We start from the raw sequence: 19764 nt of genomic DNA on the forward strand, positions 1-19764 counted from the left end.
CCTCACGTCTGGGTAAGTTTTGTCAAGCTACTTCTGTGTTTGTCTTCCGCATTGAGGTGAACAGCAACAGCTAAAAAGGCACCAGGAAGCCACACCCCTCATTCACGTAATGGAGAAATTCCAGAAAGCTTTGAATGAGAACTCGCTTGATCTATTAGTTTCTGTTACCCAAGAGAGGAATGATGACGGGAGGGTGGAACAGACACAAGTACCTGACACATGAATCATATACATTACATCATGAATGTATGGAGCAGTTATAACAGATTATATTATCTTCGCAACAACAGAGATGCCGCTCTGAAAAAATCAGATTTTTAAAAAATATCTAAAAGTGATATTAAGTAGGCTATATGATGGCTGCAGGGCCGTTGCTGGGAATTCTGGGCCCCCTGAAAGAATACTAAAGTGGGCCCCTACCCTCTAACTTTTCCAGTTTTTTTTCTTAGACTACGTATGTATTATCATTTTTTATTTAGCCTACTTTGTTTTGATGCTAATGCAGCATTACTATGAGTGTTAGTCAGGGTCTTATGCAGAATAACTCAGTTGTACAAAGATTAGACTACTGGGTTTTTTTGTGGGCCCTACTGAGTGCTGGGCCCCTAGAATTATCATTGCTTTTCTCCCCTATACAACGGCCCTGCATGGCTGCATTTAGTTTAGATGTGCTGCCAAGGTTTGGGTAAAGGCACTTTGACTTACTGTAACATATAACATTAACAAAGACTGTTCCGTTGATGTGACCAAGTGAGACAGTGAGGTGGTGTGAACAAAACCAGGACCCTGACACTCAAACAGCTGAATGGAATTTAGCTTATTTAATTTAATTATTCACACCTGTCTTGTGCTGTTCGTACTATGACATGAGACAACCCACTCTGCTTTCTATGTTACTGCTGTGGTTTATCACAGTACTTCATTGTAACAGAGCTATTAACAGTAGTAGCTTTGCCTGTTAAATTTCTACTAACATCAGCCTGAATGTCTATACTGTCATAATACCTATCAATTTAAATATATGCATAGTTGTTTAATACTTAGTTCTAAGTATGTAAATTCAGTTTATTATTAAAATACAAAACAAAATTGATACATCACAGAAAATCATTGTTGTAAAACAAAAGTACATATGGTAAGGGAGTATGAGACCAATTTGTTGAACATGAGTTGAACTTAATAGTGCGCAAATTTATTATCAACTAAGAGTATCAGAGTACACCAGAAAACTGTGACATATGGAGATGATTGCATGAAGGATTACATTAAGAATATATAAGAAAAATAAAATTCAACCTCATCTTAAGTAACTACATGACTTACTTAAGAATAAGTCAGCACTCTTGTTTTCGCCAACTTTGTACTAGCATAAAGAGAACAGTGTAAATAAATACTTGATATGAAGAACACAGCAAATGTCAGCCTGGCAAAAAACACATCATGAGAAATAAGACTGAAGAGAAACTAATCTGTCTGCAGCACACTGAGCTGTCAGCCGGGCGTCTGGGTCCCGGTCCCAACAGTCTGTCAGGAGCTCCTGCAGCGCAGAACCCTGAGAAAAAGGTCGCCAGATGCAAATTTAGTAACTTCATCAAACTAGAAATCAGTCGAACCACATGTCAAAGTAAGAAGCACCTGGGTAGGATACCTGTGGGAGCAGCTCCCAGTCTTTAGGTATGGGCGGTCTCTTATCCAGATTGGACACGTATGAGATGAGGCTCTCCAGCGTTACATTACCTCCCAACTCAGATTCATAAGGCAACAGATGCTGTGGAGTAACGCTGCCTGCAGGTGGAGACATCTGCATGAATTATAACGTCCTTATCATCAAACAGGAAGTAAGATACTATATCTATCCAAGCAGTGCACAGAGATACAGCTGTTCACACAGATGAACTTAAAAAAAAACTAGGCAATGCCAGATGATCATTCCTCAAGTCAATGTACACTCAAGTCAGTTATTGAAGGGTTTTTTAAATTGTTGATGATACCAGAAAGGAGGAGAAAGGAGGTTTACCTTCAAACAAATCAGAGCAGCGCGTCCAGATCTCCCACAGCAGCAGTCCCAAAGCATAGATGTCCCCCTGCATGAGACAGCAGCTGCTGCTGATGTTTGCACAGCCTTCCAGGAACTCAGGGGACATGTAGCGCAGTGTGCCTGACTGAGAAACCAACCAACCAGAAGATGGACAGAAATATCAGAGTCTTTGTCTTCATTCAGTGATGTTCTAAAGTATGTGTCTCACCCTCATGACCATGGTGTCGCTCTGCCAGCTGTGACGTCCTGAACAAGAACGCAGGATGGTGGAACATCCAAAGTCACACAGGACACAGGTGCTGTCAGCTCTCACCAGCACATTGGAGCTGCTGAGGTCTCCGTGGGCCACAGGAGGTTTATGCTCATCTGCATAAACAAGACAGGGACCTCAGAATAACACCTTAGGGCTTAAAGGAACCACCCGATCTGGTCAACACGGGTCAACCACATACAAATTATGGTGCATAGTTGCATGGAGTATGCTTGCCAATAATGAGCATCTTGAAAATGTTGTGTGAATGAATGAAAACAACATCCCAAAGCTGAGGCAGAGAGGAGGTCCACTTATTTTTAACAACTGTGTTCAAAACACAGACACAATATCGCACAAACAATTTGAGTCTTTTATCTGAAGCATATTCTCTTTGTCTGTACATTTTCATAATAAATCATTGCAGAAAACAAGGTCAATCTGAAGGCCTCACATATTTTGTTCTTGCCACGGTATATACGTAAGCTGTAACACAGAGAGCCACTTATTTGTACACAGTAATATTCTGGACAATACCATATCTGCGAAGGTCAGAGTGGAGATAGGAAAGTCCCTGCGATAAGGACTGGCACAGCTTCAGTGACAGCGTCCAGCTGGTGGTGTGTTCACACAGAAAGGAATGGAGGGAACCCTGAAATCAGAAGGACACACAATTATTAAAACACACAAGGAAGTTTCTCCATGTTAGAGGATTTTGACAGATCGATTGTAGACGATGAACTAGGTTCAAAATGCTTGTAATTATACACATCTTATCCACCTCTGCATGGGAAAAGTTATGTGGAAGTATGGAAAAGCCATAACAGTTTAAACTGTGGCTGTGGTGTGAAAGTGTGTGAAAGTGCACAACTTGAAATTATCTATTTCAAATATCAAATCAAATTGAATACAAAACAACTTTAATTTACAAAGATACTTTCCAGACATTCTGAATTTAAGATAATGTTCTCAGTCTGATAAAAGTCAAAACCTTGTGGCCTTTCTTTGTTTCCCCACCCTGACTCCTTCTCTTTGTTCCTTGAATAACTTTTGATGTCTTGGTAATGGGAAGACATGCAGCTTGTTTTCTGTAGACAAATCTTTGCCACTTACATGTTCAGCAAACTGTGACACAATGAAACAACTTCCCTCCGGTTTCCTCCCAGTGCCCAGGAAGTGGAGAATCCCAGCGTGCTTCATCAGTGGTAGCTCATAAACCTCCTTCTCTGCTGTGAATTTGTATTTCCAGTCTGCAGGGAAAACTTTCACAGCCACTGTGGATCCTTGGTATTTCCCCTGCAGAACAGTTGCAAAATCCCCACGGCCCACAATCTGGAAAAAAAATATAAACAGAAGGGTAAAAGTCTGTCCGCCAGATTTGCACACTGCAAATCACCAAGATCACACCACTTACCTGCTGTAATTCAATGTCATCTATGTCAATCTTATCCGTTTTTATTGTTTGGCAGGAACACAGGAGGCGGGCCTGTACATTCTCCTCTAAAACAATGAAAGTAGACAAATCTTTTAATAAACACTCACTCATTGAAAGTAATACTGTTACAATCACATTTTCTTCTTACAGAAAACCCAGATGAATTCCGACAGAGTAGTAACAAAGAAGGGAGTGGACAGATAAACACCAAGGTCGGTTCAGCACAAAGGATGAAACAGATTCAAGGTCAAATGATAGAGACGTCATGAGACTTGAATTTGAGTTTTAAGAAATGTGGAATGTTTTTCTATGATCCTTTGAAAAGCATGGAGGGTATTTGATACAAAATAACACAAAAACTCTGAAGCGGTACAGGACTGTGACAGATTATTAGGAGATGATATTTTAAACTGTCCTAGGATGAGCAATGCAGTGGAAGCCGGTATGAAGCATAATGCAATCAAATTAAAACGTAGCTCTGAGCAGCTCGCGGCTCTGCTCCACCTTTCTGAAAATAGCTTGCACCGACAATTAAAGGTAACGAACCGACTCCTCAAACTATAGGGATTATGGCAATGGGCCAATTTGCCAAAATGTTGAACTATCCCTTTAACCTAAACAACCAACATCACCTGCAAAACTACAGTTAAAATAATAATTTGTCAGACAGAAAGAGGACTTTACTTTTCTCTCTGAGGAGCCTTCTCCATTTGGCAGCAGTGATCATGAAGCAGACCATGAGCAAAGATCCAACCAGAATCATCACACTCCATGTAATCAATTCACCTAAGAAAACAGAGAGCAATATCATTAAAAAATGTATGAAAGTTATTATTTGCTATGAATCTGGCACTCCTCCAAGTGTCAGATTGTCACAATGAAAGGCAGACATGTTCAGATTGTCTTCTGAAACAATGGTAACACTCACTCATGGATATTGTCAAGATAATATTGGGTGCAAGTGATAGTTGCTGCCTGTATAGAGATCTTATTATCGTCATACCTTTAGAGTAGGAGTAGGCGACTTGACGCTGTTCTGAGTGTGGAGTCCATGTGATGTTGCTGTTGCAGAAATCAGTGCTGCATGCACATGAAATTCCGCGGCCGTATAACACTGTTTTTGCTTTGCAGGTTGATTCTGGGCAAGACTTTTTAACCACAGCACAAGCTGCCACAGAAGAATCACAAACACATTGGAAAAGAACTAAACAATGTCTGTTGACTCAACTGAAATACACAACACCAGCTAAAAGCAGTCATACTGACTGGTGTTGAGACTTTGAATTGAATGTTTTTGACTTGTTTTTATAATGGCACAACAACAATTCAGCATATAATCAAGTCCAATTCATAAGCACTAGTCCAGAAACCTGATGAGATTTAGGCTTTTCTCACCAAGAATGTCAACCTTCGGCTGGCCATCGATGATCTGATAATACCCCACGCAGCACTGAGTGTTTTCACAGACCTGCACCGAGCCGCTCACGTTGCCAGCGGTCACAAATTTGTAGATCTGTTGTGAATTTGTCTTCCCATTGAGCTGGAATGCACACCGTCTCTTCTCAAGTGAAAGCTCGGACACACAGATAAAGATGCATTCTGCAGAAGACAGACAATGACAAACAGCTGCTGTAGATGTGGTTTCTATTGTGCAAACGTACCAAATTTTTTCTGGTTGTATGTGCTCGTATTTTGCTGGGAAACTTGTTTTTTATGTGAACAATAGTGTCATAGTGCTTCACCAAAATAAAGTATTTTACCACCAGGTACAGTTTTATCCTTAAGTCCTATGGTGTCAAATCATAATGGTTCTATCATGAAAAAGTATTTATTGGAAACAATAACATGCATCATTATTACATTTATTGAATTCATGTTCGCTGGCAATCATCTTCAAATTGCACAAATTTATCAAAACACAAGCACTTTAGCTCAGTTTGAAGTTTGGGTGCATGTGGATTACTCAAGAGACCCAGTTGGGAATCTTTTGAGGAGCCTCAATAGAAACACAATTGTTTACAACATTTAGGTGGTTAATCTGTTCTAATCGTTGATGCAGGTGATTATAATCCAAAAATAAATATTTAATATAAGATCTAATTCCTTGTATTCAAAATATTCATGAATTTGTGAGGTGATGACGGTGTTACTATAAAGTTTAGGAGACAAAGTCAAGTCAGGTTTAGAAGCAATTACATGCTTTCAACTATAAAACTGTAAAACACATGCTCGTGCATTAGAAGAGCTCCATTGGTCTAGTAGTGGATTTCAGAATAGAGAGAGAGTACTCACCCACTGCCAAAATCACCCGCCACCGTTGCAGGATCATGGTCCCTGTGAGACCAGAGCAGCCAAGCAGGGAGTGTTCTGGGAATGTGAGAGGAGTTTCCCACGTTTCCCAGCATCACTCCCACTGCCACACACCTGCATGTGCTGCATGTACTGTCGGCCAAATAACAGTCTGTGTGGGACTACAGGATAAACATAATCATCTCTGTAGGAGTAGATAGCTGCAGCTGCCTCAGTTCTTTATGACCACAGGTACAAACCAAGACCTCTCAGGCAAACACACTGGGACCGTAGAAGGAAAACGCTATAACTCAGAGACAACATGAGTTTTGCAGCTACTTTCCCCCCAACCACACATGTAATTTGGATTTGAGGATGTTGCAGCAAGATAGAACAGGGAATGACAACAGCCATGGTAAATCAGAGTACAGCAAAGAATCTCATAATTTTAATTTATCAACTAATACTATCCAGTGTCATGATTATGAGATATTAAACCAAAGTCATGGTTTTAAATCCAAACTGTAATATCTGTAATTAAATATATGAGATACTGCTTGATTTATGAACTGTGTCCAAGAAATGAGAATATTTCACAAAATATCTTTGGTTTTATGGACCACTGAATGGACAGCCATGTAATTTAGTTACAGTTAGGCTATTCATTGTCCCCAGAGGATGAATCCTATTATCTCCAACACCAATTATCCGTAGCTACAAAAGTCACATAACTGAAGACATTTCCACCAGGCTCAGCTGTACCCACTCTTGTTTTGTTGTTTTTCTGCTCGTCCATATACACAAAAGAAAATCACCTTTGCTGAGACTCAACGCTTTTTATCACCACAGTTCTCAAGCTAAAAAAAAAAAAAACGTTTCCATGACTGACCAACCGCCAACAACTGCTGCTGTCTCTCTGTTTCCGGGGGGGCTGCACGTTCAGTTGTTCAGTTCACTTCTGGAGGGCGGAGTTTAAAAACCAAACCAAACCGGTGCTCTACGCGCTCAGCCGCGCTGCACTAAACTACAAATCAAGCGCACCCAGTTTTCAATCACATTAATTGCTCAGGTAGCCTACCTCAGAAGCTAGCACCTGTCCACAGTCCCCGTTAGCCACGAGCTAAAATGGTAACATGACTTTCACTAATCTCTGTCCATTAACGTGACGTTGTAAATCTAACTGTGTTGATGTGTTTGTGTCCAGGCGGCGGCTTTAGCTGATATTTTTACCGAGGACTCAGAAAGTGAGAGAACTTTTTACGGCTTTTCTGACAGTGAACTCAGCGACAAGGTGCGTTTGACATCCATGAAGAGACAAGTTATGACACACTGGGGGGGGGACAACAGGGTCTCTGGTTCAACTGGGTTTAGTCACGTTAAGATATAACACTGTTGAATCAAGAGTAGTACATGACCTGTAATGTGCTGTCACCATGATGGTGTCTATGGTGTAACATTAAGAGCTGCGTCACTAACAAAGTGATCAATAATCTGTGTTCATGTCCTAGCAGAATTCAAATGTTGAGGATGAAGCCCACCTTGACCTTTCACCCAGGAAGCAGAGAGCCACATCCAAACCCAGTGGTGGTAAGCAGGTCTTCAGGCTGAGGGTGGCCCTGCGCTCTGCTGCTTCCACCCAGCAGTCCACTGATGATGATGATGATGATGAGGAGGCAGGAAAGGAGGCTGAGAAGACAGAAAAGAGAGTGGTGAAGAAGGCAGGAAGGAGGATTCAGAGACGTGTTAAATTTGAAGATGAAGAGGCAGCTGAGACCCGTCCGCCTCCCGGTGAGGAGCGTGGACCTGATTCAGGCGACCAGGTGTCGGGGTCCTTCCTGGACAAGAGGGCGCAGAACATCAAGGCCAACAAAGCAATGGTAAACCAGCAACACAGACCCACAAACACAGAGGATGGATTTAAAAACTTGTGGTCCCAACACAAAAGCGCCCTCAGAGTATTGTGATATTGGTGTCATGCAAGAAATACTTTGAGTTTGAGGTGTTTATCAATATTTCCCCCTCCACAGTGACTCAAGATGTTTGTCACCTGCCATTTCTTGAATGCTCTTTATCTGGTGTATTCTGACAGCTGGCTCAGCTGATGGCAGACCTGCAGAAAATGCCCGGCGTTACAGGGTTGCTGAAAAAACAAGCAGGCAAACAGACGCCAAAGGAGAGAAGCTCTGTGAGTAGAAGATGAAGGGAAAACGTGAAACCAATAATAATGAATATGATGAAAGCTGCAGAATTTTAAACACCTTACACTTTAAGTCTCATACATACTCAACAACATATATTCAGCTAACAATGTGGACAAAATCCTTGTCGTTCTCTTTATCAACCTTCAGTAAAGATCTGAATCTCAGAATTTCTGTGCAGACCAATGCCCTCTAGTGATTTTAATCAACCTTATCAGCAGCGCCCACCACGCTCCGGTGCAGCTGGAGGAGAGTCCAGGAGGAGCTCAGAGCGGGTGTCCCGCAGACAGACCCGCTCCATGGGGGGAGGTGAGGATCTTTTAGCCCCCAAGAAAGAAGAAATTGAGTTTAGTCTGGAGGAGGAGCTACTGGAGGTCAGTTCAAAGACACGTTTGTTGATGTATGAAACTACAGTAAAATGATACACCCAATTTTTCTCATCAATTTTATTACATATATGATATGGAATGAGAAATAAGCATGTTAAACTTTATGTCTGTTGCTGTTTGTTTCATTGTTTTACTATTTGTACTTTTAATTGTTTCATTGTAAGGTGACCTTGAGAGTCCTGAAAGGCGCCTATAAATAAAATGCATTATTATTTTTATATTATTATCAGTTTCTGTGTGAAACTTCAAACTAAAGGGATCATTTATCTGTGTGTTGAAGGTACGCCGGGCGCCACAGCGCCGTGGCACACCGCGGCCTCATCAGTCTAAACCTCATTTGGTCCGTCCTGTGGAGGACATCACAGAGGACGAGCTCCGGCTGGTCGCAGACAACATGACTGAGAAAGTCTACGACAGAGTCACGGTGAGCCGACAGCCGCGCTTCTGTCTGTTGGTCGCTGGTCGATGTGGGAACGATATCAGTTCTCCCAGTGAATTGCTGTGGCAGCTTTGGAGAATGGATATTTTAGGAAAAGGTCATGATGTCACTACGAAGTGACATCATCCTCCTCCTCTGTACCAGACAACATTTTGACAGACGTTCTCCAGTGAATAAAAGCGTCAGTGTTACTGTGCTCCACCCTGTTGTTGATGGTGCTTTGCGGATGCTCAGGGCTCCACGTGTCATCAGTGCCGTCAGAAAACCGTCGACACCAAGACGTGCTGCCGCAGCGAGGACTGCCGGGGGATTCTGGGTCAGTTCTGTGGGCCGTGCCTGAGGAACAGATACGGAGAGGACGTGAGGAAGGCGCTGCTTGATCCGGTCAGTTAACTGATACACCAGCACCACACTCTGCAGCTGTGTGCTAGTGCTGAGATTTAGACAAAGCTGTCTAAAGAGAGATTTTTGGGACCGGTACAGTGGCCCTGAGAGCTCAACAAACTGCTTCAGGAGACACTAACTACACATTAAAGGAGACATATTCTGCCCCTTTTCCACAGATTAAAATAGTTCCCAGGTGTCTTAAAGACATGTCTGTGACATGCTTCAGTCAAAATACCCCAAGGATCAAACATCACAGCTCTTTTCATCCTCTCAAAACAGCCCTATTCAAAACGGCCGGTTTCAGTGCCTGTCCCTTTAAATGCAATCAGCCACTGCTCACCCCGCCCCTTCTACCGGCCCCAGGTAAGGGTGGTATTATGCAAATTTGAAAACTAGTTATATCACTGGTAGACAACTGAGGGAACAGCTTGTAAAACCACGTTTTTTTTTGCCAATTCTCACATTTTGGGGGCCGGAAGGCAAGACAAACACCCTATACATATAACATATATGTTAAAGAGCCTTCAAAAAGTGATATTTCCGTAATATGTCTCCTTTAACTTGACTGGCACGCTACGCTCCAAGTCGATGACTAATTGGGCCTTTTGAATTAAAAAGTGCATTGGACCTGTTAACTGTTTGGCAGTTGGAGAGACAAAGTCACTGATGCTGTGCTGCAGGGGCCATGGTCTTGGATTTAATTTTAGAAACACTGCAGAAACCCTGGTTGAGATATTTGGTAATGTTGTGTTATTTTGTCTTTTCCCAGGAGTGGAAGTGCCCTCCCTGTCGGGGCATTTGCAACTGCAGCTTCTGCCGCCAGCGCGACGGCCGCTGCCCAACTGGCATCCTGTTCCCGTTGGCTCAGTACCACGGCTTCTCTGATGTCCACTCCTACCTCAGCAGGTGAGCTACAGCATCTCAAGATTGTATTTGATAAATTAAGGTGTTTAAATTGCAGACCATTTTGGCAGACAATGAATAGTATTGTATTTTTTTTTTTACATTAGAAATAATAATGCAAGTGTAGATGAAGAAGGAGATCCTAATAAGCTGTATAAGCAGCCTGGTTATAATTCTGATTGTCTCAAATTTGAAGTTGACAATGTTCTAAAATGTGTTACTTCTTCTCTTTCAGCCTCCGTAGCAAATTGAAGAATGAGAGTGACGATGTAGAGATGTGACTTTAACACTGGAGGGAGCAATTGTTCAAACTGTTTTATGATCTGTTGACGTTTTTAGTCTGTCAAACGTTCCTAACATGAGATTTTAACCAAATAAAGTATTTTTTTCTTTGGTCAACTGAAAGTTTTGTTTGTCAGACTGAGACACACATTTAAAAAGGAATGAGACAAAGTATATTCATAATTTTAATCCAGCTGTTGGCATTTGCAGTAGTTGTTTACACACAATATAAAATCCCTTATTTAAAATGGGGTAAAATGAAAAGTAAGAGCACTTGTCTGAATTTACTCTAGAGTCTCAAAGGATAGCTTTTAAACACACTTTACACGTTACAAATGAGTCATGTAAAATTAAGCAGAATACTGAAGCAAAGAAAAACAATGGTGAAAAAAAAAGGTCTGTTCGGGAAACTGATGTAACCACTACGCCACCTTTTGCAACTTATTTATTTAAACAACAAAGGGATGTGTGTCTGAGGTTTGCCTCATGCTGGATCTTTTCCAGTTAGAAGTTTAACATTCATAAAGAGTAAAAATTATTAGAAAGTCCATGGACCAAAGAGAGATTTTCTATGTTTTCTTATAAAATGAACAAGAACCTTTGGTTTTGAGCTTACATGTTTATGCTGTCAGGACATGACAAAATGATTCATTCTGACCAGATATGACTTTAACAAATGGTTTTTCACAGAAAGAAAATAGAAACCAACATGACTGCAAGGCAAAGAGTCTCAGAAGATTAGCATACCACAGAAAAAGCACTGGGAAGATCTGGACTATATAGAAAAACATTATTCTATAACAGAGTTTTAAGTTTACACATTTCATCTACATATATATATAAAAGTAATAACATAAGATTAAGATTTGATTGTGCATGAGAGGGTCATACAACTGAAAGGCATTCTCTCGCAATCATGTAAGATGATCCTGCCTATGCTAAGGATTTCTGGAGCCTTTACCAAAAATATATATATATATATACATAAAAAAAAATATTTTTGCTATGATAAACGTATCAAAGCATGATGGCTTGAATGTGTGTACCTACAATAAGAGGTTAAAGAGTTATGCTCAGGATTTCAGTGCAAACACACCTACGTCCTCATATTGATTAGTGCTGCTGGCTCTGACCTGATCGTGACCTCATGTATTCCAGCCCTCTACCTAACAGAAACCCCAAAATACTTTGCATATTATTCCTATGATACTGAGATTGCTAGTTCATGAATCCACCCAGTTCTCCAAAAAAACAACAACAACAAAAAACACAGAAATCTGAGAAGCCACTCCGGATTGTTACAATTTCTGTTTTAGGGGGTAACTGAGCATTAGGGGCTGTCGTGGGCATATCGGCCTGAGGGCTGTGGAACAGCAGCCCAGTTTGAGAGGGCACTAAACACCTGAGGTGAAGAGGGACAGATAGCGAAGCTCAGGCTTGGACACGAGTGTGAGAGTCTGACTTAGTAGTGTAATCTTCGAGTATTACTAGCTACCAGTTCAAAACCGACTGTGCTGGTCTGTGTGTTATTGCTGCCCCACAGTACAGTAAGATTGGGTCTTTGCGTGGGACAAATGTAAGTGTAGTGCCATTTCCTTTCAGGGGAAATAAGATTTCATGATAACATGTCGAATTCTAATCCAGCTCATTCACCTCTGACCCTTAAAATGCCACAGGTATCTCTGAGTACAAGAAGGAAATCATATTCCTGCCTCGCTTTTCCAATTGAATAGCATCTGTTGTGTTGCATGTGTGACCACCTCTCCAGTCTGAAGCCTTTGAGGGGTTTAGCTTCTGCAGTCAGACGTGCCCTTTTTAACCCCGAATGTCTGAATGCAACGTCCATCAAGGCCATCTTGCTGCCCCCCTCCCACCGTCCTTAGTAGTTGCTGCCGTTCATCTGGTGAAGGTCCACCTGCATCATGTTGATCCCACTGCTGGCTAATCGAGCTATGCTCTCTGCAGATAAGGTTTCCATGGTGACAATGGTGTGCTGCTCATTGGCCAACACTGCCCCGGTGCCGGCTTCTGTTCCTGCTGCGGGGGAGGCGGCGTCGGCCGAGACTGAGGTGCTGCCGCTGGTGGCGGTCACGACCTTCTTGTTCGTATGGGTCTTGATGTGCTTTGAGAGGTGATCGCTGCGCATGAAGCGTTTGGGACACTCTGGGCAGACAAACTTTTTCTCACCTGAAAGAATCGGGAAGTGAAGAAAATCAGTAAGATAATATGCATGAATTTATGCACGAATAATTTATGATTATTTATCATGATTAAGAGGAAGATGAAAAAAAAAGATTTTACAATGGTGAAATAGGCCTGTCACATGTTCACTTATGCACACAAGCTTATATTTTATCCTTGAATCCCAGTTGTTGCAAGCAAAACTTGTAAGATGGGTCCATTATTTATTGGTCTCGCCAAGGAAAATCAGACAATGAGTCAACATGCACAACACCAGAACCTTGAAAAGTGTGCTTTTACAAATTCATTTTGGATGTTGAATCATTCTAAGAGGATACAATTGTCCAATAAACTAAGTCCTCGTGTGTACCTGTGTGCGTCCTCTTGTGGCGCTGAAGCTCATCTGAACGTGTGAATCGTTTGCCACAGAAAGACCAGCCGCAGACAAATGGCCGTTCTCCTGTGTGCCAGCGAAGGTGGGCCCTCAGGTGGGATGTCTTGCCGTAGATCTTCCCACAGCCAGTGATGTGACAAATGTGTTGCTTCTTTTTAGTTGGGTCGCTGCTTAATATAAAAAAAAAAAAAGTTAGAGAAACAGTGATCTTTCTCTGTCATATACAGAGGGTTCTAGTACAAGGAGATGAAATGACAAAATTTGTTTATTCCTGGTTATGTCAAGTAAAATGACTTACACTTTATTGACATTCTGTTATAAAAGCCAATAACTGATGTTTTTATTTTTGTTGGACAACAGTTTTTTTTAGTACTTTCCCTTCAATTAAATACTAACATTATTAATACAACTCTGATGACGATAAATTCAAAATAATATGGTTCACAGACATACCGTCCTTCTCCGTCCTTGCAAAAGGGGCAGGTGCAGGCTTCTCTCCGGTTACGTCGTCCTTGAGGTGGTGGGCTTATATCCCCGTCATCGATGGCTGTGCCATCATCCAGACTTTCTCCACCCGTCTGTAGCCCCTGCTCGCCTGTAGTGATGGAACAGGGAATATTCAAGCACAAGATTACCAATACAGTGGTCTAACATCGTTTTTGATTGATTTGATTTTCCAATATCTAATTCATGCATCTATTTTTTCAGCAATTCGTCCTCTAGGAAAATCCACAGAGATTACAACATGACAGTGTTTTACAGCCTACTGAAATGTCAGATAATCAGATGAAGTAACCTGGCTGAAATTGGAGCTTTTACTGACTACAGAGGATAAACCAGTTACACAATGAGCCCTGAAAACTACAATTTTTAGACCCCATTTAACATATATATTGGAAATATGAGCTACACACAACTGTTAACCTGTTACTAAAATATCTACTTTAAGTCTTTTAAGATAACATGAAGAGTCAGGAATTTTATCTTTTACTCTTATCATTCACAATATATTTATTCAACATGTATTCTAAATGACACATGAATACACAGTCTAATACCAGTCTGAGCTTTCAAAGTTGTATCTACTATGCTAGTAAATGTTAGTTTAATGTCAGAATTGACACCGATATAACATTCAACCATTTAGTTCTGCTGTAGCCTAAACAAAGTCTAACTGCAAATGAGGCAAAAGCACATCATTTCAAAATGAGGATGACAAGGCCAATTACTCATCACAAACATTCGTATTTTATAAAAAAGTAGACTAGTGAGCAATTCCAAAAAATGGGAGGAACTGCCAGTGACTTCACCCAAGGAGGGCTTGGTCATGATAAAACTTCCTATAGGACAGGAGGAATCGAGTTATGTTCATACTATGACAAAGCTGTGGTCAACTTGCAACTACGGCACTGTAATGTGACCGTCATCTGACAAGATCCAGTGTTAACAAGAAAGACATAGAAGAAAAAACGTAAACATGAACACAAACACTTGGGGCCAGCTCAACTGGTTAAACCAGTACTTACCAGCACTTCACACAAAGAGGAAAAGGAGATCAAGTATAAAGACACTAGTTTGCTTTTTTTTTTTAAACTAGAGAGAAAAACACAGCTAGTAAACATAGTTTAGAAATATTTACTCAGCATGGCTGTCAGTTAGCTGCTCTACAAATACTGTGTAGTGTACTACAATAGCTGAACTTACCTGGCCTGACTAAAATAACAAACTACTAACCACAATTGAAGGTTTACACAACTTCTGTGAATTTGATCCAGGCCAAAATAAATAGGGAGAACATATATACACATATGGCCAATTACTATTTAGTACAAACAAGGCTTTTCTTTTACACACGGAGCAGCTGCTTTCCCTCCTTCAATATCTGTACTGTTCCAATTACACTAGTTAATTAATTTATTAATATAGCCGACTTCTGAAAAAGGTTATGCAAACATTTGCACTTTAGTATGCATACATAATATACATGGAATATAAATGACTCCTGGACGGCAGGCTACTGACTGACCTGCACCGCTGGCGATGGTAATGGGAACACCCTGCAGCTGGTGCATCTGTAGCCCGGCGCTTCCAAGCGTGTTGAGATTTATGGTCTGGATGCCTGGGATCTGCACCGTGTTGACAGATACTCCTCCAGCTGCAGCAGCTCCCTGACTCTGGCCGAGTTGGGGGAGAGACTGCACTGGGGCCAGCGTGATCTGCGCTCCTGCCGGATTCTGGATCTGAATGGTCTGCCAGCTCACTTGGCCATTTGGGCCTACGGTGCGCAGCAGGATGGGGCCTGTGTTTGGCATGATTTGAAGATTTTGAAGCCCCTCTTGGCTGAGTGTTGGGGCCGCAAAAACTTGACCGCCTGCGGTCGCGACTGTCCCAGCCTGGATGGTCTGGAGGGCTGTCCCACCTTGGATAACCTGCTGAGGCTGGAGCAGGATCTGTTGTGGCTGCTGCCCATCTCTGTTATCTGGTTGTATGGGGATACCCAGAGAAGATACCGTGTTCTGCTGAAATGTCCCTGCCCCATTGTTGTTCTGTGCTTGGGTCATTCCATAGGATGAAGAGGTTTGCGTGGTGACAGTGGATGCACTTGTCATGTAACTTGCCCCACTGTTGGAAGACACTGGCTGTTGTGACTGCTGTTGTATAAGCTGGTTTCCCCCCGTATCCCCGCCGCCACTTGCATCCCCCCCTGTGCCACTTGCTCCAGCACTGACGGGTAACAAAGTGATGTTTCCATTTAGTTGCACAGGCATATTCGCCAAAAACTGCGGCTGATTTTGTAACATGCCATTACCTAAGCTTATATTTTGTATGGGGATAGCTCCCTGGAGGAGACTGGGCATTGTTATGATGTTTCCTGCTGCACCAGCTCTGTTGGTTGCAGCTATGAGCTGCTGGCCATTTGGAGAGGACACAATCTGAAACTGTTGCCCTGGCCCTGCTGCCGCAGGTACAGCAGATTCCTGCTGAGCGTGTGCGAACTGCAGTGGCTGGCCATCTACTGTCTGAAACTGGGGAATAACCTGGTATTGGATATTGGGCATCATTCCTGATATGGTGGTGAGCACCTGCTGACCCTGCATCGATGGAGCCTGAGCTACGACATACTGCTGTGGCTGGTGCTGCTGTCCCTGAGTGCTTACCACAGTTGCTGAAGGTGACAGCACCTGTCTGCTCTTTCCTAGATCTCCTCCGGTCATCACACAAGTGTCGGTGGTGATCGTGTTAGTGCCTGAGGTTGCTTGAACACTAAGGGGGATAACCTGCCAGCCGTTGGCAGTGGAGGTGAAAACCCCCTGGTTTATTTCCAGCTCCTGCTGGTTTTGTTGTTGTTGGTCCGAAGGTGAATCGTTTTCTCCTGGGGTATCAATTCGACTGCAAGTGGCGGCCAACAAAGCGAGAGGAGACGGTTGCTGTGAGTCCTATAAAGAGCATAAATGAAGAGGAAGGAAAAGAGAGAGAATTTATGAATTAAAAATACAATCTACTACACATCTGAATGCTTTAGGTTAGTATATATGGCTTTGATTTCTAACTTACTGTAGAAATGACAATTTTTAATATTTTTGAAGGAAACCACGCTAAAACATAAAAGTAATACAGTGATAAAAAATATTTTTTTCTAAATGTGATTTAGAAAAATTGAATAAATTGTGTTAATGTAAAAATGACATTTTTAAAATGCAAAAAAAAGAAGTGACTTGCTTTGTAATGTCTAAACATGTTACACTGCACAGTTCCCTAAACTAAACATTAAAATATCAAACAGGCTCTTTCTCAGTCACACAGGTCTGTGTGCAGCACTTCTCGTGAAGTGGGCTGGAGCGCGAGGTCCAGGGGGAAGCCGGGTGGGAGCGTATGGGAGGGACCACATTTTTTCCAGAGCAGCGGCGGGCTCGGCTTACCCTCCCCCCAAACCCACCCATCTCCCTCCCACACTTTTATTTTGCCCTATAAACTGACACACTCCTCTAGCCACCCCCTCCAAGGCCAGCCAAATGGGCCGAGCGAAATGCACACGAAGTGCCGGGGTTTGACGGGAACACCCCGTGTGGGCGCAATTTACCTGCCCATTCCCCACCCCGGTGACATGTGCTCTGGAGACAAAAATCAACAACCCCGCACAAGTCCCGACACAGATGAGCTACAGACCCAAATCAATCGAATAGGAAATCGATAATAGGTTCCGCAAAGACGACCGGGGAGTGTAGATAGATATTTGCTAATAAAGCAGCAGTGTGTGTCCGGTGAACCTACTTGAGAGTTTGTGTTTCGCTTTTGACTGAAGCCTCCACCGCTCCCCACAGCGGCCATGTCGCCCTGCTGCTGCTGCTGCTGATCTGCGGAGGAAGAGTTTGTAAGATCAGTCCTGGGAGAAGAAGGAGCTCACCGCTTTACAGCAACAGACCACAAAACCGAGTCAACGTAGCATTCAATAACCCGGGTAAACAACCCCGCTGCGTCCACACGACCCAGCTCACAAAAATTAACCGAACATTTCTATAGTTGGTGTGAAGAAATGCAGCGAAGAAATGCGAGGAAATCCATGCCACAAGTGCTCGGAGGGCCAACTAGCCTGCGAGCTAAGCTAACACAAACTCACCACAACAAGCAGTGTGAAGGAGAAGCGCTAAGTGTTAGCTAACGAGTTTCAGCTGGACTGCCAGGGTTAACTAGAGAGCTAGCTCAAGGAAGCTGGACCGAGGTATACTGTGGTTTAACCAGCGGTGTCGTTTAAGAGCAGAAGTTAACTTACGTCAACACTGACCAGAGAGCCAGCGTTACCTGACTGGCTAAATGTTGTTAGCTAAGTACCGACAATTAGCAGTTAAGTAGTTGGTACTTTTAAACTGCTCCAGACGCGAGCTGGAAAAAAACAATAAAACATCACATTCAACAGGGCGAGTACATTTAAAACCACTGTAGTTTGATTTCTCCACCAACTGTTAACTTAAGGCTCGGTTCGTGACACGCCGCCGAGTTTTAAAAGTTCACTTACTGCTCATAATTTGAAGACGGGAGGAGTTTCTCTGCTCTTTTCTCGGGTTGACAACTTTTCACAACTTCACACTAACTTGACGGGGCCGCCCGCTTTGAAGGAGAAAAACACCGGTGCGCTCGATTAACTCACCCGAGCAGCGCGGCCGGACAACCGGCGCTGAGCACGGTCATCGATCAACCAAACTTTCTTTTTCATTTCAAATATCAAACACTTACAGTTACATAAAACATAATCTATTCAAATGAAGTGTCTGGCCACCATCCCAATTAACAGATATTCACTTATGATTAAGAAAAGTGTCAAATTCTTGCATGAATTGCTTGAAGCTGAGAACAGCACATCCATGTAATAGATTTGCGTTATTAAAAAGAAAAGAAAAGAAAAAAGGTTAAAAGCGGATTTAGGCATCAGAAATAGTTGCTAATTAATCTCCAGTCAAATAAAGGATTCATAGTTTTAGCTGTACTACTGGAGTTTAGTTTTTAACATAACTGTGTCACCTCAATCCCATAATTCAAGACACAACATCGTTTCAAATGCAGCCTCATTACTGTGACATCGCACCGTGCCGGTAGCTAAAATAAACGCACCCCTGTGGGAGCTGCTTGTGAAGGATTGCTGCTCCTCTCCAATGGAGGAGGTTGTTTCTGCCTACGAGTCTCTACCTGCCAATGTAATTGGGCCAAAGGCGGGGAAAGGGGCCGGACCCAGCAGGGTAGGTTGTATCCCTGAGTATGATTGACGTTGGGTTATCTGTTTTCCGCTCAAAAGGCGCCATGAGTAAATATGTCCTCAGAAACAGTAATACCTCCCCCTCCACTGGCGATACTGTCTCACCGTTTAGCTGTGAAACTACCGAGGGGCTCGGCTCTAACTTTGAAAGCGGGGCTGGGGAACGAGGAAGGCGGACTGCTGGGTGTTTAAGTCTTGCCTCCGTGGCCACTGGCCACTCCCTGGTGGCGCCCTGTGGGTTGGGAAACACCGAGGAGGCGGGAGGAGCCGGTCAGGGTGGAGGAGAAGAGACCCCATCACCGTCACACACTGGCTGTAGCCGCGCTGGGAGGAGGAAAATGGCTCGCTTGTGGGAGGGCTTTTATTATTGGGATGTATGAGGGGGCTGTCAGTGAAGCAGCACATGTGCCCATGTAAACAGGACGGAGGGTGGAGTTCATCCTTTAGCCAGGCCTGCATCCACCCAACCCAGTCCACACTCACACACTGTGATGTGTCTCATCCGCCCGCTCCTCTTATTTCAATTATCACAAACAGCACCCCATGGTATAAGATAACTGTGTAATCTTTCATTATAAACTACTTGGCTCACACTATGCCCTGGTTTAACTTATCTCAGTGTTGAAAGAGTTGCTCATATTTCATGGGCATTCATGTTTTGTTTTGTTTTGTTTTGTTTTTGTCTCACTTTTTCCTAGTCCAGTATTACAAACAAAGGTCACCTGCTGTACAGATCATTGACCTCCTTGGGTCAAACAAGTGATTTTGGCCTTATAAACTATATTTTACCATTGTTAATCAGAGTATTTATAAGTATATTACAATAGAAA

The 19764-nt window shown here is 42.7% G+C and overlaps 3 protein-coding genes across 5 annotated transcripts; 1 reads left to right on the top strand and 2 right to left on the bottom strand.

The window, feature by feature from the left end:
• Positions 1-1438: 1438 nt before the first annotated feature.
• On the bottom strand, positions 1439-6052 carry LOC310986345 (bone morphogenetic protein receptor type-2-like; the record flags this gene model as incomplete). The annotated part of the gene is made up of 9 exons (XM_083972197.1): positions 1439-1552; positions 1649-1785; positions 2018-2162; positions 2247-2404; positions 2826-2940; positions 3402-3620; positions 3703-3788; positions 5119-5322; positions 6016-6052. 9 exons carry the CDS (start codon positions 6050-6052, stop codon positions 1439-1441), a joined length of 1215 nt encoding a protein of 404 aa, XP_083828323.1.
• LOC310986346 (cell division cycle-associated protein 7-like) lies at positions 6051-10609 on the top strand (the record flags this gene model as incomplete). Its single annotated transcript, XM_083972198.1, has 9 exons — positions 6051-6098; positions 7217-7303; positions 7524-7889; positions 8102-8197; positions 8432-8584; positions 8880-9023; positions 9273-9422; positions 10195-10331; positions 10564-10609. 9 exons carry the CDS (start codon positions 6051-6053, stop codon positions 10607-10609), a joined length of 1227 nt encoding a protein of 408 aa, XP_083828324.1.
• Positions 10610-10782: 173 nt separating this feature from the next.
• sp1 (sp1 transcription factor) lies at positions 10783-19126 on the bottom strand. 3 transcript variants are annotated; one of them, XM_083972331.1, is made up of 6 exons: positions 19040-19126; positions 17458-17540; positions 15212-16622; positions 13639-13780; positions 13162-13355; positions 10783-12797 (listed from the first exon to the last, which is right to left on the bottom strand). In XM_083972331.1, the coding sequence occupies exons 2-6, from the start codon at positions 17512-17514 to the stop codon at positions 12490-12492; spliced, it is 2112 nt and encodes a 703-aa protein (XP_083828457.1). In that variant the 5' UTR covers positions 17515-17540; positions 19040-19126; the 3' UTR covers positions 10783-12489. The 3 variants fall into 3 exon arrangements, with proteins under 3 accessions (XP_083828457.1, XP_083828456.1, XP_083828455.1); XM_083972330.1 differs by lacking the exon at positions 19040-19126 and adding an exon at positions 18200-18269 and having other exon boundaries at positions 13162-13352; XM_083972329.1 differs by lacking the exon at positions 19040-19126 and adding an exon at positions 18200-18269.
• Positions 19127-19764: the final 638 nt, after the last annotated feature.

Source organism: Trachurus trachurus, assembly GCF_905171665.1.
Source record: "Trachurus trachurus genome assembly, chromosome: 5".
Lineage (NCBI taxonomy): Eukaryota > Metazoa > Chordata > Actinopteri > Carangiformes > Carangidae > Trachurus > Trachurus trachurus.

Bases quoted from the DNA above. Each gene is read 5' to 3' on its own strand.
- sp1 (XM_083972329.1), bottom strand. The intron at 13,781-15,211 runs GTCAGTCAGTAG...CCATCACTACAG, and splicing joins TACCATCGCCAGCGGTGCAG to GCGAGCAGGGGCTACAGACG. The intron at 12,798-13,161 runs GTACACACGAGG...CGATTCTTTCAG, and splicing joins CCACAAGAGGACGCACACAG to GTGAGAAAAAGTTTGTCTGC.